General features: G+C 45.7%; 1 protein-coding gene across 2 annotated transcripts in view; it reads right to left on the bottom strand.

The window, feature by feature from the left end:
* The window catches only part of ATRN (attractin), a 1,434,670-nt gene that overhangs the window by 771,816 nt on the left and 641,676 nt on the right, over window positions 1-21,178 (bottom strand). For both annotated transcript variants that reach the window (XM_069632253.1, XM_069632252.1), the window contains exon 22: window positions 6,071-6,165. In XM_069632253.1, coding sequence (XP_069488354.1) covers window positions 6,071-6,165 — 95 coding nt within the window. The remainder of the gene's footprint in view (window positions 1-6,070; window positions 6,166-21,178) is intronic.

Below are 21,178 nucleotides of genomic sequence, written 5' to 3'. Positions count from 1 at the left end.
GAATTAAACCAGTGGATAACCAGGTGCAAAATCTTGCCTGAATACCAATCTGGATTCAGATGTGGGTCCTCCACAGCTCACAATATAGCCATCCTAGTAAACGCAGTAGAATATTCTTGGAAAAATCGAAAGCTGCCTGTGTATGTTGCATAAATAGATTTCTCTGCTGCCTTCGATACCATAGCACGTAGCAAACTATGGGCCAAATTAGAACAATGGAAGATACCAAGAGGCCTTCTTTACATGATCCAACAACTATATAAAGATACTACGGTCAGAATACGGCTAGACGCGGAAGGACTACTCTCAGAAAATATTCAGACTTTACGTGGCGTAAAGCAAGGGTGTACTCTAGCAGCCACTCTGTTTAATTTAGATCTTGCCGATTTCCTCCAAAATATGATTAGCACTAACATGAATGACATCAAGTTAGGTAAACTCATGCTAAAATGGCTGGGTTATGCTGACAATCTGATTTTGCTCGACTACACACCCAAAGGACTACAAGCAAAACTCAACGAACTCGAAAAATACGCAAATATTAATAATCTTGTTGTGAATATTAGCAAGACTAAAATCATGAAGTTCGAAACACAACCAGCTAAGAAGAAGAGCTATACAGGAGGTTGGAAATTAAATAAACAACAGATCGAAGTAGTACACGTATACAAATACTTAGGAGTGGTCATAGACGACAAGCTTACATGGAAGACACATTGGATAGAAACTAAAAGGAAATGTATGACTGCAATAATGGCATTGAGCAAATTTATAGGTAACCAGGGTACTTATTCTATTGCAACAGTCATGAAACTATATTCAGCTAAAATTGTTTCATGTCTGACTTATAGTGCTGAAATCTGGAGCAGTAAATATGGCAACATTGATAAATTTGAAGCCAAGATGTTAAGAATATTACTGCGAATGCCGAAAACATTGCCATACGAATACATGTTACTCGAATGTGATATACTGAGTATAAGAAGCAAAATACAACTTTCCTCAGCGATTTTGTATGTGAAACTCACAAGACTTACAAATGATACCTTCATGGTACGAATGATGGAGCAATATAAGGGACTAGATCGTAAAATGGATTTCATAACAATAGATAGATGGAGACTAAACTACCTTAAACTGATTAAAAATGAGACTCACTGTTGGTTGCTATATTCTGTAGCACAGATAAAAAATAAATTGAAAAAACTGATCTGTGAAATAGACAGAACAAAAAATAGCAAATCTGGCAACTAAGACGAACAGTGGAATTTTCATAGAATCTATTAGAATGAGGATGGTCAAACCAAAATACCAGATATCCTACCCTAATTGCTCCACCATTCGATGGTATTTGTTGTTTAAATTCATTCATGTGCGGTTTTAGAAATCCTTGTGGCGCGACTGGGAATACTGCGCAATCTTAGATTCTGCCGTTTCTCTGGTGTTAACGTTATCGAATCAGCATACCATATTTTATGTGAGTGTGAAAGTTTACAAACAATACGTATCCAATTTTTAATGAAATACGATAACTCAATGTTCATGTGCAATATGAATAACATATGGGTGAAGCTAATGGAAGGTCATGACGTAAATCTGATGTTCTACTTAATGAAATTTTATGTGACGATTTTAGTAATTTTAAAAGAACTGTCTCAGGACATTTTATATTATTAATTGCGTATAGAATTTGTGATATGTATTTTAAAAAAGATACACCTAAGAGATGTATAGATTTTAGCAATGTGATTTTATGTGATGTTTTGACGCAAAATATGTAAAACTAAACTGTTATATACATATATTATCAAAGTCAGAGGAAGGAACAAGAAAGTTCAAGAAACACTAAAACGGTGAAAAAAGAAGACAGGGCCATTTTGGTAAAATGAGCACCCTTTGGTACCTTTACTGCAGCTGTGAATACAGCCCGCGCTAAATGTGCACCAAATAAATACAAGGTATCACTGCCACCAGCCATTGAAGGTAAGCTTGTCCCTTTAACAGAATTATTGCAGTTTTAATATGAAAGGGGATACATTGCATCTCCCCAGCACTCCACATAAGGTGGGGTGTGCTGGCTTCAGAGAATAAAGTGTAAAAGGGATCCAAAGATCCTTTCTACCCTTGGGAACTGTTCTCTCAAGGTTCGCAAAAGAAAGTTAAAAGGGGAGTCCCTAGGGCAACCTAGCACCAACAGGCGCTTATTGCCAATAAGTTATTAAAAGAGGATAACTTTAGACACTATGAAGAGTCAATAATATGACACCCATAAAAAGAGTTAAAGATTCTGTGCGTGTGGAAAAAGGTTCCCACTTGCTGAGGTATTAAGGAAAAATATTCCACTACTAAAGCAAAAAGTTCTGGGGTTGACCCAGGTCAGGAAGATTTACCAGTTCTGTGAAAATCTTAACTAACACCACTGTTCAAGGAATTGTACTGGCATGCGGTACAATCCGCAGTCACCACAAAGGGTTCCCCAGACAATTTGTTCATAAGAAGCTGGACAGAGGAGCATGTATGGCGTTGCGGCGTGAGTAATTTAGCAGTACAATTCTGCGACAGAAGGTATGTGCACATGCCGAGTACTACTCATGATGAAAGTACTTGCAGGGGCAGGCTACGCAAGTGCTGAAGCCCAAGTGTATTCTGAACTACAAAAGGTACATGGCGGGAGTAGACGGACGGACCAATTACTTAAGCCATACAATGCAGCATGGAAGTTACACATGTATTGTATTTATATAGCAGTTTACTCCAAAGCGCTTCACATTATAACAAGATACATAGTAGTTAGCAGTAGAAGCAATTATAAAACATGAGTTAAACCAATAAAACAGTGACTAGAACAATTAGCCTGTAAAGAAAACAACAGGTGAGTAATAGGAGAGGAAGTAGGTAGGGAAAGGTAAGTAGGGGAGATACGTGGGAGAGAGAAAGAGCGGTTTCAGGGTGGGGAATGGAGAGGAAGAGGTTTCAAAGAAGCACAGAAGGAGGAAAAGGTGGGGAAGGAGCAGATAGAGAGAGGTAGGGAGTTCTAATGTAGGGGGTCTAGCAGCTGAAAGGAGCGAAAGTGAGAAGAGGCACATGGGGGCGGGGGAACAGAGAGTAGGAAGAGGTCAGCAGAACGGGGGGAGTGGGAAGGGGTTTAGAATGATAGGAGAGAGGAGAACTAAGGGTGAGTAAGGTCATGAAGAGATATGGTACAAGAAGTTGGCAGTTCACCATATGCATGTAGCTACATACAATGCTTAAGAAAAAAATCTGTCATTTTTTAAGTTTGAAAACGCAGTTGTAAATTTTATGACCATTTATGTCCATTTACCAACTCCCAAGTAGAGGATGTAGCCAGATTGAAAGGATGACACTTTGCTGATTATGTTCCCGTCACACCCATGAGGATGCAACCATTCAGAAGATGTAAAGTGTCTACAGACCAAGGAAGGAGGAGGGATACTCTGTTGTACTGTCACCAATGCTCTTCCAAGCCAGCCCTCTGCCAACAACCTTGTTTTGCTTTGTATCATACAAATATTGAGATTGAGTGATTTGCTGAAATACCCATCTTTCCTAGGCTCCTAAATCATGCAACACCCAATGTACTTGTGTCTTGGAAAAGACAGGAACAACATTCTGGCACCCTCCACTCGAGGCGTGACTCGGAAAGGAGCGCCATTCCGGCTCACTCCACTTCAGGCATGCCTTGGCAAGCAATGCTCCTTCAGCTCTCTCACAAGAAGCGTGCCTTAGAAAGAAATACCAGTCCAGCTCCCTCCGATCAAGGCCTGCCTTGGACAAAAAGGGAACACCATTCCGGCTCCCTCCACTCAAGGTGTAGCTTTCAAAATATGGAAACACCAGTTTGGCTCCTTCCCCTTGAGGGCTAAGTGACAGGAAATTGGGAACTGGACACCATGTATATGGCAGTGGTGTGTTGTATAACTCGTACCACTGTGCCATGTTTATTTTAATTTGGTTTACTTTAGTAAAATTCATTTTTTGTCTAACTGGAATGTCTTGTTTCAGAATGAGTGCGATGTGATTGGTGTGTGAGCGAGTTAAAGCTGCGCTGTCCATGCAGATACGATTGCTGTGAATGCACTTTCCGTCACTGGAGACGAGGTTGCCATGTGAGTGGATGTCCACTTACCATGACTTTGCAGATATGGTTGGAGTGGAGCTGGGGATTTGGTAGTGGTGCGACTGCTAAAATGGATGGCTAGTGACTGCAGACACGAAAGGTGTATGAGTGGCCAATAAAGCCTCAACTTGGCTTTAATGATCATAAGTTATTTTTTTCTTGTGCTAAAATCAACCTTGGGTGTCCTGGTGCCCTTTGCACTGTATGTATGTATGTATGTGGGGAGGAAAAACCGGGTGGTGGTGCCTCATGCAGTGATTCATGCGATTCTTGTATTCCCAGAGCACTTGCCATATGGATGATTTACCCGTTTCCACTCAGGTGAGCACACCCACGCATTTGAGTTCTGGCTTTCTTCAGGACATATGTGGAAACATGGGAAGGTAAGACACGTGTCATTGCCCACATGTTTCTGTGGTTTCCCAGTGGCAACTGTGTGAAAATAGTTTATTTTTGGTCTTATTTGCAACTTCGCACTGCATTTTGGGTAAGACATGTGACCACAATTCACGTAAGTGATGTTCTTTGGATTCCCAAAGGTGTCTTTTCAGAAATGCATGGGGTCCATGTTTTGCTTGGTCCACAAGGCCAAATTCAGTCTTCTCAGGGCGTGTTTGGTGTACCAGTGGTTTAGCCTTTAACTTTGGCACCCAGGTCAGTGCACTCACACACGTGAAGGCACCGTTTGTTAGGCAAAGTTTGTATGCAGTACCCTTTGAGACCACTACACACAACTAGGACCACAGGTGTAAGCAAAACCAACCTTTGGTATAAGTTTATACTGCACAGTTTTGGTAGCACTGCTGAGCAGCCAGGCTTATCTCAAGAGGGGAATGTGAGCTGTAATGATGTTACACAAAGGGTCTACAAATATTCAAATAGAGTCTTGTACTCAAGGTTTCCTGGATAAACACTTAATGATTTATTTCAGTCCGTTATAAAAGATTCACTAGAAGGAGAAGGAGGCAATCCATATCACACAAAAATATTCTTCAGTACTTCACACTATAAGTTTGTGAGGCATTTAAACTACTTTGAAGGAGGAGCAAGTCATTAGAGTGATAATTCAAACATGGCATGTAAGACATGGCATACTGTTTACATGCTGCCTTACCATAGTTTACTGAATTTGAAACCCAAAGTATTTGCAAAATCGGTATTCTTTGCTAGAATACATACTTGTTTTGGAAACAAGTGTTTTTTTCTGTGAGTAAATAAAGATTATAATTTGTGATTGGTAGACAGACTGCTCACACTGTGTTGCACTCTAGTTTAAGACATACAAATACCACGCACGTCTGCCACCATGCCATGTACTTTGTTCTTAGTGACAAAGATGTGAACCAATCATATTGTATACCTTACAACATGATGGCCTGCGGTTCTTAGTGGTCCCAGTAGTCCTATCTGCTTAGGGGAAAAGCGGCACGAAGAAATGGCCGTATTCAGGTAATGATTTAGTATCTTTATTAGGGCCCCTGGGCAGCAAAAACAGTGCTCAACAGCGCTCAGCACCAATTCACAACCGCACCCGGAGTACCCCATTCCCCGAGCATTCCACGTTCCAACAGATATTCGTGGAACGGTCAGGACTTAAAACTCAATACACAACAAGGGCTTTCCCTATGCTGCAAGGTATGCCTTCCTTAGTGACAAGTGCAGACATTTTTTGGTTGGCCTGCATACAGAGTTGAGAGGACAGAGCATACAGCTACTACAAACTCAATAGTTGTTCACAAATATAGCATTTCAGCAAAACCTCAGTTAAAGCTTCCAGTTCAGATTTGCTTATCCAATTACTGCCAGTTACAAAAGGACAGTTGAAGAGAAGTTAAGCTGTCTGTTAGAGGTCACCAACTCCTTTTCGTCAAAAAGACACAGATAAAACAATGCACCTTAACTTTTGAATGATTTATGGAATTAAAAACTCACTTCTTCAGGTGTTGCCACAAAATTGATTGCAGTATAGTATCGATCATCCTCTTGGGATAAGCTGAAGGTGAACTGATAGTCAATAAGTAGAGTATCTGATTAGAAAAATAAAAAAACATGTTCAGTTTTGCATCAGGTAATCATAGTTAATTTATTTTATGCTTTTATTTTTCTCCTTCTCCAATACCAGGTACTACAATTGATCCTCCTTGCGCACTATAGTTAAGCTCCAATTATTCACCCTTATCAATCATCAAATATACACACAGCATCACCAGATTGTCTTGGCACCCACCTGTAAGTGCTCAAATTAACAACTTCAATTCAACTTCTGATCATCCCCCAAGTGCACTCAATTAGTTTCTCATTATATACTTCTCAAATTCTCCCCATTTCCTACGGGATTTTCCCCCAAACTTATAACATGCCTACCCAAATTCACAGAGTGGATTTGGGCAGGATATATATTGAATAAACAAATGCATTGTACATAAATGCCTTGACTAAGCATGTATTGTTAGGCAGTGTGAAGGCATCCTGAAGCAAGCCATACAGCAGACTCAAAAGTTCAAAATAAACTATTTTAATAATAATAATGTATCATGTTTATAGATCAAAGAACTTTAAAAACGTCAATACAATAAAATCATTCATTATATATATATGTACACAGCCAATTACATGTCTCTACATTTCCAATACAGTACAATAAAATGATGAAATAAAACAATTACTTAATTTTGATCAACATATGCACAAAGAACAAATAGCTTTGCAGAGTACAGCCTTAGAGCCACTTTACTAGTTTACAGGTTTTACAAGCTTCTCAGTTGCCAGAATTCCCCGCCAAATATTGTAAAGTGCAATGTGCATAGGCCCATGTCCAGAAATCAGACAAAATGCCCAGAATGAGCCGCTCTTGATATTATCAAGGTCTATCACATAAGGTCTGAATATCTTCATGTACAAAGGGTCATGTTCCAGACAATCAGTAAGGAGGTGTCGGGCAGATGGAAGTTTTCCTTTAAAGCCACATAATCAACAGGACCTACCTTCTTTGGGAATACCTAGCTCATGGCCATTGACTGCAAGAACAGGTAATTTATTGACACATAAGAGTAAAAGAAATCTCTGTAGCTCAGGGGAAGGGCACAGCTTCAAATAAGGCTACGGTGTCTTAAATGTACGTGCTAAATTCTCAACCACGATGCAATAGCTTTTCAAGGATGCCAGAAGATTATAATTGGAAGACTAATCCCATTGCTCCAATTTTAATGCTATCCCCTTTTTTAGCGTGTGAAAATGATCCTCCCAATTTGGTCTCCACTCTAACAGCTCAAAGGTCATATTGGCCAGAGACGAGAGTGTAGAGACTGCTGGGCCTCACAGAAACAAACAGAAAATGTACTCTAAGATGGCCGCTGCTGCAGTGAACCAATTGAGCAGAGGCTCGAGCCCTGCACTGTGCCCGCCCTCGCCGAGCGACGATAGGCCACTGGGGCCTTATCCCTTGTACTTCCTTGGCAAGCCGACAGGCGATGCCGGCCCACACGAAAGGCCCTCATACAAGACCCCCGAGCAGTCCAGTCTGGACCGGTCAGGATCCTGGAAGGTCTCTGTCCTCCCTTGAATTAAGACGGTATGTTGCTTCATTGCGCGGTAAACGCGTCTTCCCACTACACATGGCGAATACCCTACCTGCACCTACCGCTGTCCCACCTTCTACTATCTTGCCTCCTTACCATCCCAATCTGCATCACCACCCTAGTTTGGGTTCTCCCATCAGTTCACCAGCACCCACCCCTCCACTGTAACTCTAAACCCTGTCTCCCTCCCTACGACCCATCGCGGAGTGTCCACTACAGAAGACCCCTGAAAACTCACCAACGCAAAGATCAAATTGGTTCTAGAACATCCCCTCATTGCTCCCAACCCCTTCCCCAGTTTCGCTAGAACCCAGGGTCAAATTTACATATGTGCCTAGGTCTACCAATGCGTGTCTGCACAAAGTCAATGCTGTATGCCCAATGCTACTGCCTATGTGCTCATGACCACTGTTTGCCCAAAGTCAATCCCTGTATGCCTAATGCTGCTGCCCGTACCACCAATGGTAGTGCCCATGCTCCCAATGCTATTGCCTGTGCACCAAAGGTCAGTGCCCTTGCTCAGAAACCTAATCCCTGCACATCCAATGCTCGTGCATGTCTGCCCAATTCCAGCACCTGTGCACCCATCAATGTCGCTGCTACTCTGCCACACAAACATCGATTACCAACCTCCTACAACGTAGAACCAGATGCGCCAACCTAGCCTTAATCCAAGGCCCATCTCTGCCAGCTCATGCTCTAGACATCCACGACTTAACAGCCAACAACCTTAATGCCCTCTCAATCACAGAAACAGGATTGTTTGCTGCTGCAGGGCAAGCTCTCTCCATTGCCACCTCTTTAGGAGCGACCGAATGAACGCCAAAGGGGGTGGAGTCGACCCTCATCAGCAAAGATCACTTACATATTCGACAATTGAAAACCTCACTGAGCGATAATTGCAACATCCTATCCCTAAAATTGACTCATTCCCCTACCAACATGTTCACTTCCCACCTAGTGTACTGCCCTCCTCGTCCTATCCTCACATTTGAAGAAGACCATCACCAACCCGTCCTCGCAAGTGGTGCTCACGGGAGACTTGAACCTAGGCCTCAATGACCCTACCATCCATGTCACTGGCTAACTCGTTGTCCGCCATCGGCTTTAGTCATCGCATCCACAATCCCACACACCTCAAATGATGCTCTCTAGATTGGATAGTAGATTTCAACTGCCACATTTTTATCACAAATAATACCTCAGGCCCATGGTCCGACCATGTCATTACATTCACAGTCCCCCTCGGCCCACATACCAAAGCGCCCATCAACACGCTGCCTCCCTCTCTTGTCCGCAGTGTCCGCAATCTAACTAAAGATTGTTGTTCCTTGATGCCCCCAACCCAGAGATCCTAGATATCTCAACACAAAGACTCTTGTGATCTCGACACCAAAACCCTGACAGATGCAACTGAATTCATTACCCCGCTAACACCCAAAAAAGCCAAACCATTTGCGCATTCAAACTCTTTGTACACCCAGAACCTCATAGAGCTGAGAGATGAAAAAAGGCAAAGCGAAAGCTCTTGGAGAAACCAGCCATCTGACATACACAAACAAGACTTCCCTAACCTCTCCAAGCAATACAAAAATGCAATCATCCAAGCCAAAGCCAACACATTCAACTCCAAAATTGCCAACGCGAACCTCCAACACCAGGGAATTATTCTCCATCCTGAGAGAATTGGAAGCCCCAGTCTCCCCTCCCTCCACACTGTCCAAAGACAGGCGCTTGGTGCAATAGCATTCAGAATGCCATGCTGCATAAAGTTGGCATGCTCCAAAAGAAAATTCTTGCAAAACAAGCCACCCTGAATCATGTTGATATTGAGTGTAAGCTCACAACCTCCCCCCTTTCAACAACCCTACCCTGCCTTTATTTAGATTTAATACAACCACCACCCGAGACACCCTACTTATCCTGAAAAGCCTTAAGCCCTCAAAATGCAAAGGAAATATCTGCCCAAGCCCCTTGATCAAAGACTGCGCTGAACCATTGGCTCCTTTTATCACGGCAGTCATTAATTCATCCTTCACAAAAAGCCTGGTACCCACCAGCCTCAAAGAAGCCTGGGTCTTTCTGTTGTTAAAAAAAATAAACACACTGTAGACCCAACCTCTCCAAACTACTAGCGTCCCATCACGACAGTCACCTTTCTGCTAAAAATACTCGACAGAGCAGCCTATGTCCAAATCCAGAGACCTCTTGATGCTAGCCATATAATTTTGAATCCACCAATCCGGATTCCGTCCAGGGCTTGGAACCAAATCAGCTCTCCTTGATCTAAAAAAATCTAATGGATGACATCAGGGATGATGGTAAACTTGATCTTTTTCTTCTACGAGACTTGCCCGCGGCATTCAATCTGGTCGACCACAACATACTCTGCCGCTACCTCACCCATGCAGCGTCCTTCGCAGCAGAAGCCGCCACTTGGATCGCCTTCTACCTTGAAGGAAGAATAATGAAAGTCTTCTCAGAGAATGCCAGTGCAACACCTTTCACCTATCAATTGCAGTGTCCCTCAAGGGTCTTGTGTCTCCCTGACACTCTATACATCGTAAAGCCCCTTTTCGACCTCCTACACTCCTCCCTCGGCATCGCATATACCAACTATGCTGACGAGACACAAATTCTCCTCCTGCTCTCTGGTACATATTCTGAAAACAATGCCATGCTAAGTTCCACCTTCAACATAATTCAAGCATGGATGGCCACACGGCCTATGTCTGAATGATGACAAAAACCGGAACTACTCATCATTGGGGAAGCAGCTGCACTAAAAAACTGAACCCTGAATATTTAGCCTTCGTCATCGACGGTATATCAATCCCAGTCTTATCTGCTATCAAAACCCTCAGAGTCTATCTGGATGCCTCACTATCACTATCCAGACAAGTTAACACCATCGCTTCTTCAGCAGCTTACTCCAACTAACCATTAAATGCCTATAGACCCTTCTTATCGACAGACAGCTGCCAGGCCATCGCCTGTGCAGTGGTTGGAGCCAGGCTAGATTGCTGCAATGCACCTTTTGCCTGCACCTCAACCCATAATCTATAAAAGCTCCACACCATACAAAATAACGCCCTATGAGCCACTGATAGCCTCCCTAGAGCAGAGCACATATCAGCTGCCCTTAAGGCAATACACTGGCTCCCCATCCAGGAAAGAATCATATTCAAGACCTTATCCATCACTCACACATGCATTTCCAAATCAGCACCCCCTTACCTTACCCAAAGAAGCCCCAAATCTCACTTGACCGCCCATCAGAACACCATATACACAGACTAGTTCAACCTAAATTCAAACGCGCTAAAGCAGGCGGAACAAGCTTCCCAGTTATAGCAGAGAAGCAATGGAACATCCTCCCACTGAACCAAAGATCAGAGGACTACCAATGGGCCTTCCGCAAAGCCCTCAAGACTCTTAATTTTAAACTTCCCTTTACCTCGGGATTCAACAAGCATAGAGTGCTGCTAAAGTTTTTATTCAGTTCGGTATTGCTTTATTTTAAAGTTCAGTTTCATTCAGCCCGCTGTTTAATATTTGTTTGTTGCACTTTAATTGAAATGCTAGGCACTCGTACTGTCGAAAACAAAGTTTTCCTCACGCTGCAACATTCAACAATGGAAATGAATCTGGACCAGATATCTTCGAAAACACTCTTCTTAAGACACGCGACCAATCCGATGCAAAGTATTCTGTAACAATGGTAAAGTACAATCATTCACACAACTGATTTCTCATCGGGCAGAAACTCACTTGTCTCTGCAACAGGTTTCTCACAGCAGGAACGGAGGTACAACATGCATTTTGAAAATAAGATGAAGTTGTTTAGATATATTTGACAAATGGAATGGAATTTGCACCTATGTGTTATACGTTTGGGGATTGTTACCTAGGAAAGTGGGTGAATTGAGAAGTATTTAAGAAACTAATTGAGTGCACTTAGGCGATTATCTAAAGTTGAATTGAAATTAATGTTTCAATCCGACATTAAGAGAAGATAATTTCCTTAAGTATATATTTCAAAGAATTTCTGTTAATCAATGCTATTTATCTCAATGAGGAAACTTCAAGCTAAAACAAAATAGCAAGAAATCTGGCCTTCTAGTTCAGAGTTCAAGGCTATACTGAAAATGTTACTTACTTGTAATAGAATCTCTGTTTATGGCTCAGATTTACATGCTTTACATAATCCACCACCATACTTAGTTCTGTAAGGCAGCTTTCTGCACAAAAAAACCTTCCAAGTTCCCATCAATGAGGAAACGAGGATAGAAAAGATGAGAATAACTCGAAGTGGGACTGCAAAGAAGATGGTGCAGAAATACTTTGAAGCACAGAACCAGCACATTCCAGCGTGCAAAACAAACAAATCAAATTGAAATACATACCAGAGTGGCAGAGGAGAGAAGCATGGGCCAGCCTTCAACCCAAATAAGATTGGTAAGGGGATAGAATGGGTGTAATGATTGAGCACGGGAAACAAAATCTAGCACGTGATGTAGGGGAACTGGGTCCTCTGGAACATGGATTCAGTGGGTGGAAAGGATTTTTTAAACCAAGCCTTTCAGGTCCTTCTTGAATTTCCATTTGAATTTTTTTAAGTTCCTTGACATTTTTTCCCAGTTGTCTGGTGAGAACACAAAGGATTTTCCTTCCACGTCGACACTTATTGTATTCAATAGGTAGAAGTTGACAGTCTCAGCCATCATAAGGTTTCTTTCTTGTTGACCGTGTCCAATGAGTGAGGCAAACTGTATTGAAATAATTTCTAGGATCAACTGGAGGCAGTAAAAACCGCAGCATCGTGGAGTAAATGGACCTACATTTTAGGTTGATTAAGCATAGTTTGGCATATGATCAGGCTGTTGCAACAATCCAAAGTCAAAGGAACAGGGCTACAGTCTGTTCAATTCTTTGTGCCATTTTTTGGTATGGATTGTTTGCAGCATTATTACTATTAATTGGTTATTTATAACGTGCTTAATTCCCAGAGGTTTCTAAGAGTGTACCCGGGGATCGAGCCTGTGTTCCTCTGAGTCGTCTTGCTTCCAAGGCAAGCGTGTTGCCGATGAGCTATCCTCAAGAGGCAAGCATATGCAATTGGGAACAAGCTCTGTTATTTTATTGATTTTGAGGTGTGAATAGCATGTCTAGATCAATGATGACCACAAGATCGTTTAATGGGAGGTGGATTGGAAAAGTTGTTCATTTTGTTGCTTTTTCCAAAATACTTCTATGAGACACATCTTTTTGCTATTGTTTTCTTGCTACCCTGACTTTCTACAGGTAAGCAAAGCCCTCAGCTTTATTTGCCTTGCTTTTCGCTCACTGTTAAGATGGATTTCCAAAATCAACCATGGGGGAGACATTTGGGAGGCCACAATGTTATGGTGAACAGCACGACACAGATTTTAGCCAAACCCAATCAAGGAAGGCTAGCCTCAGGTGGTGTGTGAGAGTGCTCTAGGGTTACACTGAAGCCAAACAGAACACAACCAATAATTCCAGTTAGTCGGGTAAATAAAACAATAGACAGTCTTTTATTAAGTCATTAAAATACACACTAAGCAAGTAAAAAGCTCTACTCAAATATTGGCACATGAACACCATAAAACTCAACTTACCAAAATCTTATTTCCGTTGCTTGTATCTGCTTGGATTCACATGCTACGCATAGTCCGACGTGGTAGTGGTAGATGCTGAATATTGCACGACTTGTTTTCGAAATTCAAAAAGGGATGTCGACTGGGCATGTCTAATACTATCCCGTGTGTAATGTGTACTGTGCCCATGGTCCCTCAAGAGTTGTGGTCCTTCAGATTTTTATGTTTCTCACATGCGGGAGCATGAAGTGGTTGCGTGAGTAAAAGCCGAATAGATTAGATAGAAATACATGTATGCACTTTCAACTCCAAGATGGGAGGAAGGGTGGGCGCATGTGCAGCTAAGCAGATACAAGCAACAAAAAAAGGATTACAGTAAGTAATGTATGCATTCTGAGGCTTATGGATCTGCTTAGAATCCCATACTGTGCATAGATTAGCGAGAAGTACCAGGAGGTGGATTGTTTGAAGGTACAGCAGCAAATAGACATTTTAATACTGCTTGCTCCACTTGTGAATCTGCTTTAGAGTGCATCTAAGCAGTAGTGTTGTGTAAATGTAGCTGCTTTTCGAATTGAATCTAAATGGACATTTGCAATCAAAGTCAGAGTAGCCCTGGTGTCTCAAATAGAGTGGGTCCTTGGTGTGAAAGGTAAGGATTTACTAGCTAGTGAGTAGCAAAGTTGGATTCATTTGACTATCCATTTTGAGATTGCAGACAGACATGATCTCCCTCTCTACCAGTTCCTATGGAAACAAAGAGCTGATCCATTTTCCGTAGTGGTTTAGTTTTTGTTAGTTAGTACAAGGATGCTCTCCTTGCATCTAGAGTATGAAGGCCTCTTTTTGCAGAATTAGTTGGGTTTTGGAAACAAGCTGCAAGTTCAATGGATTGGTTAACACAAAGAACTTAAAGATAAATGTAGGTGAACATCGAGGATGAGAGTGCGTCCAAAGGTACTTAATTAAAGACTCAACCAGAAACTTTAAAGGTAGAGCAGGGGGGCGCTGTTGTGCGCCGAACAAGATGGCCGCCTGAAACATGAGCTCCGTGGCAGGCAGATCACTCGATCCGGATCTTGTGCATTTACGATCTACAACTAGTACCAGGCTGCTGCGATTCGCGAGCTACTAGATCAGGGACCATCTGGTCCAAAAACGGTGCCGGAAACCCTGTGATCGAGAACTGCCGCGACCATCCCCCAACCCCGAAATGCGGCACTCGAGGAGAACCAGACGGTCCATGCCCCCGGAACTGAGACACACCCCCACCCCTGTGGAGGCTCGTGTGGTGGTGGAACACCTCTGCGGTGACGACCGGGAGCGAACCACGCGGGTGCTTAGGCCAAACAGCGCCAGCGCAGAGCACCGCAGATATTAGAACTGTAACCGCGCGTGTGCTGGACCTGCGCCCGCGCTGGGCGGTACCTACCCAGGCCCTCATCGACTCCTACATCGGCCTTCATCCTGCTGTTCCCCTCGCTGCCCCCCCCGCCCCTTCAACGAGACTTCAGCGCCCGGGGTAGAGCTGCGGCACACCAATGGACGCCGGGTGCTGCTCTCCCCCGCTGCCGTGGACTAGGTTGCCGGACCCTTGGCGGCCGTAAGGTACGTGGGGAATGGGGGTGCTGCTAACCCCTGGCCGTCTCGAAGCGGTGATAAGGACAAATTGTTGCGCTGCTCCGCGGAGGTCACCAACTACCCGCACCCGATAGAGGACGCTCTGTGACCGGCCTGCTCCCGCTGAGTGACTTGCTGTGGCCCGGCCTCTGCCCCGGCTCACCACGCAGGGTGCCCCGTATGGAGTGATCGCACCAACATCATCCTGCACCCTCTTAGCGCGGCACAGACCGCACCAGATTCTTGCCTGCACCGGAGGGGCCCGGACCCCCGGGGGCCTGGCTGCGGCCTGCTGAGATCCTCTGTAGTCCACATCATCCGGCCTCGCTGCCCCGTGCCAGATACCCTACGACACCGGAAGCTCTGCCTTGGCCCCGCTCCTCCTCCTTCCAGGGCGCCTGACTTCGGGCTCCCTAGTGCTACTTGGGTTGTACCCTGCCAACCTTCGTCATCGAGGCCGTCTGCCTGAATCCCCTCGGGGCTGTACCTCGCTGGTCTTGTCCGTGGAGGCGAGGGGTACCATCGGCTCTCCCTCATATCTCCTGAGTCGCATCACTGCCACAATGACTAAAGGGACGGGGATGAAACAGAGCTCCATGAACATGTTCACGAAGACTCTGGTCAGTTCTGCTGAGGAGGTCTCCGAGCAGACCCCTGCCACTACCTCATCCCTTGCTACCTCAGAATCCCAGAACATGATGGACTTTATCCGTCAAGGTTTTACCACGCTCCACTCAAAGTTAGACGACATGAATGGCACTATCTCCTCTATCAAGGCTCACATTGAGAGGACTGACAGTCGAGTGTTGGAGGTTGAAACCAGGGTGAGCTCCGCTGAGGACGGTCTGGGGGCGCTGCGTTCGGAGATCACGGCTCTGTCCAACCGCGTCCTAGAGGTAGAGAAGAAAAATGAGGACTTGGAATCTCGCTCGAGGCGTAACAACCTCTGTATCATCGGGGACCCCGAGAATGGCATCGGAGAGCCGATGGAAGACTTTGTAGAACACACATTGCTGTCGCTTCTGGATTCACCTAAACTCTCTCCGCAGTTTGCTATAGAGCGGGCACACCGGACCCTGACGCCTAATCCCAAGCCGGGTGCATCTCCAAGACCCATTATAGCTCGTGTCCTTAACTTTCAAGACCGTGATGCCCTCCTCAGAGCCGCAAGACTCAAAGATGAACTTCTACTGGACGGAGCTAGGATGCACCTATACCCTGACTTCTCGGTGGCTGTTAAGCAGGAGCGTAAGACTTTCTTGGCTGTAAAAAGAAGGCTTAGAGATTACAGAGTCAAATACTCCATGTTATAACCCGCTAAACTGCGAGTCGAGCACAACAATCAAGTGTCATTCTTCACGATTCCGGAGGAGGCCTCCAGGTTTATCGACAAACATTTCCCAGGCTGACCTTCCTCCCCAGCTTTTCCTCTACAGCTACTCGGTTTACCCGTTGGGGAGGCGCCGACACCGGCTATCCTTCCCCATACCCCCCCCCCCCGACGCCAAGAATATACCACACTTGTCCTTCTCAACAAATGTTGGTCGGATTACTCTGCAAGTCTGTGCCAAGTTAAACTGTGCCAAATATTGTTGTCAAGTTACGTCCGAAGCTTCATTGTAGGCACCATGTTCTCGCTGGATCTGCCACAGGCCCGGAGCTGCATCATCAATCCGGGCTCACAGGCCACCAGGCGTTGATGCCACTGGTTTGGATTTGGTTAAGGGGTTTTGTGGTTGTCATTCCTCTAGTTGGGGGAGGGATGTGGGTGGGGGCGGGTTGTGATGGGCGTTTTGTTATAAAAAAGTTTGGCGCTGGCAGCGAGGGCGGACCGCAGGGCAATGCAGTGTTAATGGGGCTACAGATCCGCTACATCGGCCCACTGGACATTATCATCCTGGTGATATGAAAGCCACCGTTCCTTTGACGGAGAACAATCTAACTTTCATGAGCTGGAATGTGAGGGGACTGGGCAATTTTAAAAAAATGAGACAGATACAGCTGCAAGCGGAACGGCATGGATCCAAGATCCTTTTCTTAAATGAGACGCCTGCGCGCTCTGAACATTGTATGAGATTTGCCAGAACCTGGGGCCCCCAGAGATACTTCACCAACTTCTCTACTCAAAGTCGTGGGGTTATGACCATTATTCATAAGTGTCTTAAATTTACACTCATTTCTTCACAAATAGACCCCCAGGGTAGATATGTACTACTCCATGCTACACTCCAGAATAGGGAGGTGATCTTGCGGAAAATCTATGGTCCCGACATAGATGACCCAGAGTTTTTCACACACCTCGCGTCCCTTCTGGATGGTTTCCCTTCGGTTCCTATCCTCTGGGGTGGGGCCTTCAACACCATTTTTGATATAGTCCTTGACAGATCTGGGTCAAGGCCCCGCCAACTCACCAGGGCAGCCTATGCTGCACTGTCGTCCTTTCCCCGCCTAGCAGTCGTGGACGCATGGAGACTACTCTACCCTGATTCCCATGCCTATTCCTTTTACTCTTCAGTCCATGATTCCTATTCCCGAATTGATAGGTGGGTAATCTCTGATGTATTGATTAAAAATGTGGTACATTTAACGATCCTCCCTAGGACCCTATCCGACCACTCCCCGGTGACCATCTCCATGGGCTGTGGGCTGGACTGTGACCGTACGAGACGCTGGAGGATGAAACCTCATTCGCTCCTTGACCCTCTGTTCAGATCGGAGCTTGAGGTAGCCATTGAGGAGTTTTTTTTAATTTAAACAAGGACTCTGTGTCCTCGCAGGCTACCCTGTGGGAGGCCTTTAAGGCATATATTAGGGGCATAGCACTGTCCAAAGAGAGTGGCATACTTCGAACAATTCGAAGGGATATCGCTGTCAGCGAAACCAAGCTATCGACCCTGGAGGCCCAATATTCGCAGTTCTCAACCCCTGCGACCCTTGAAGGTATAGGAGTGGAGCTGGATGTGTTTCGTTCTGTGGCGGAACGAGAACAAAACTTCCTAGATAGCCCCGGCTTGGCGAGGAGATACGGAAAGGGCGAGCGCCCCGGCCCTTTCCTTGCTAGACTTGTCCGTAATGAGCTGGGTGCTCCACATATACCTGGGATTGTTCGTCCGGATGGCTCCTTAGCTATCACATCACAGGCCATCAATTCGGAGTTTTTTGCTTTTTACGAAGCCCTATACTCCAATTCGGACAAGGCCACGAGGCGGAGGTGGACTCCTATCTCGCTGCTCTTCCCCTAACGGTCCTCTCTCCCGAGACCGCTGGTTCCCTCGATTCTCCACTCACCCCAGAGGAGTTTACGGAGGCCATAGACTCTCTCTCCTCGCGGAAGGCTCCCTGCTCCGATGGCATCCCGGCTGAGTTCTATAAATGCTATAAGACTCTCCTACTCCCTCACTTAATAGCTCTTTGGGAGGAATTGGTGGAGGCAGGCATACTCCCCTCATCACTCTGCAAAGCCACAATTACGGTATTGCTCAAACCTGGTAAACCTGCCACCCAGTGCAGCTCATATCGCCCACTTTACCTCAAACTGTGATACAAAACTTTTTGCCAAAATGTTAGCGACCAGGCTTGCCCCCTGTATGCCATCTATTATACACCCGGACCAGGATTCATTCCAGGTCGCTCCACCGCTCTGAACCTTAGACGGCTCTTTAATATAATTAGCAGGATTAGCCCCAATGTGCAGGCGGTCGCCGCCACCCTCGACATGCAGAAAGCGTTTGATTCAGTCTCTTGGAGATACCTCTGGTGGGTGCTCGAACAATGCAAATTCGGGCCGGTTTTGCGCACCTGGGTCAAGGTGCTTTACTCAGGCCCTGTGGCCAGTGTCCGCACGGAGTACAGATGCTCCCCATTCTTCAATATTGCCAGGGGAACTAGACAGGGTGGTCTGTTCTCTCCCCTGATTTTCGCTATAGCGATAGAACCTTTCGCCGACATGCTTCGACAACTCCACTCGCATAGAGGGCTTCGCTCGGCGGGTCAAGCCAATATTGTATCCCTCTATGCCGATAATGCACTCCTTCTCGTGCGGTCCCCCTCTACTAATTTACCCCCGATATTGAAAGAGGTTATCCACTTCGGGCACACCTCAGGCCTCAAGGTGAACTGCGCAAAATCTACGCTTTTTCCGCTCACGGAACGCACCCGCCCTCTTCCCCCTGACACTATGGGGTTCACGTGGGCGCAATCGAAGTTCACTTATCTGGGGATTGAAATAACACGTCAGTTTGAGTCGACCCTCGAGGAGAACTATCAAAACGACCTAAGACTAAGGCTAAGACTCTGGCATGGAGCAAATTGCCGATCTCCCTGGCAGGTAGAATAGGGTTATTGAAAATTATAGTATTACCCCAATTACTATACAAGTTCACCAACGTCCCCCTGTGGCCGGGCGAGGGTTTCTTCCAAGCATTGACACGCAGCATTAACTCTTTTTTATGGCATTCGGGTGCGGTCAGGCTCAAGCTCGGGACCTTATCTACTCCGATGGCCTACGGTGGCTTTTGGGCTCCCGATTTTTTTAAATACTGGTTGGTTTCTCAAATCCAATACACATCATACTGGTTTAACACAACAGACCCTCCTCCACATGTTAGACTCGAAAAACTGGCGGTCAGCGACCGGGACATCCGCTCCCTGGTGATACAACCCACTCCTTTTGCACGGGATACACTGAATCCGTTGGCTTGCACCTCCCTGGCGATCCCACAAGTACCGCCGTTGACTGTGCGCAGATGGGCTGAGGCGGGATACGAGCTTCTCCATGACGTATTCGAGCAAGGTTGCTTTGTTGAGTGGCCCGACCTGCCGCTGCCCTTGAGGGGTGGCCCGAGTGCATGGCTTCAGTATTCAACTCTACGCAAAACCCTTAAAAGAAACTACCCCATGTTTCCAGCAATGCCACCGGACGATCCCGCTATTGAAGAACTGACTTCCCCCACACCTACCAGAGGGAAAATATCTAGCCTATACACAATGATACAATCCATATCCACTCCGAAATTCACTGGGCTAAGGCGGGCTTGGGTGGAGGACCTCGGGGTGGAGCTGACGGACGAACGCTGGGCCCACATGTGTGCCTGTATACACCAGGTGTCTTTCAGTTCCTGTTTCAAATTGATTCAACTAAAGGTGTTACATAGGTTTCATTATAGTTTTACAAAGGTAGCGGGCGCCCCTCTCTCGCAAGAACAGACATGATAACCTGTTCAGTGGTTATTAACCACTTGAGAGTTCGCAGCCACTGCTTTTACTCACTGTGCCTTTCACAGACGGGAAATATCCATTTGCATATCAGTCTTTGTCCTGCCCAGGGGCAGTCCAGCACCGAAATACAATGGCAATTCCAATCTGAACGAGAGTACCACCAGCAACCCCATACACGTGTTTCACCCTTGTTGGGGATCATCAGTGAGGTGAAGCTGATGCCTCTCTAAGCACAGTGAGAGGGAGACCACGTCTGGTTGCCCCCAGGAGACCTAGGGTTACCAATCCCAGGTTCCTTAACAAATAGTTTTACAAAGGTAGCGGGCGCCCCTCTCTCGCAAGAACAGACATGATAACCTGTTCAGTGGTTATTAACCACTTGAGAGTTCGCAGCCACTGCTTTTACTCACTGTGCCTTTCACAGACGGGAAATATCCATTTGCATATCAGTCTTTGTCCTGCCCAGGGGCAGTCCAGCACCGAAATACAATGGCAATTCCAATCTGAACGAGAGTACCACCAGCAACCCCATACACGTGTTTCACCCTTGTTGGGGATCATCAGTGAGGTGAAGCTGATGCCTCTCTAAGCACAGTGAGAGGGAGACCACATCTGGTTGCCCCCAGGAGACCTAGGGTTACCAATCCCAGGTTCCTTAACAAATAGTTTTACAAAGGTAGCGGGCGCCCCTCTCTCGCAAGAACAGACATGATAACCTGTTCAGTGGTTATTAACCACTTGAGAGTTCGCAGCCACTGCTTTTACTCACTGTGCCTTTCACAGACGGGAAATATCCATTTGCATATCAGTCTTTGTCCTGCCCAGGGGCAGTCCAGCACCGAAATACAATGGCAATTCCAATCTGAACGAGAGTACCACCAGCAACCCCATACACGTGTTTCACCCTTGTTGGGGATCATCAGTGAGGTGAAGCTGATGCCTCTCTAAGCACAGTGAGAGGGAGACCACGTCTGGTTGCCCCCAGGAGACCTAGGGTTACCAAT

The sequence above is a fragment of the Ambystoma mexicanum genome, chromosome 6q, assembly GCF_040938575.1.
Source record: "Ambystoma mexicanum isolate Mex_15411 chromosome 6q, UKY_AmexF1_1, whole genome shotgun sequence".
Taxonomy (NCBI): Eukaryota; Metazoa; Chordata; class Amphibia; order Caudata; family Ambystomatidae; genus Ambystoma; species Ambystoma mexicanum.
This window is presented reverse-complemented; position numbering and strand designations above follow the sequence as displayed.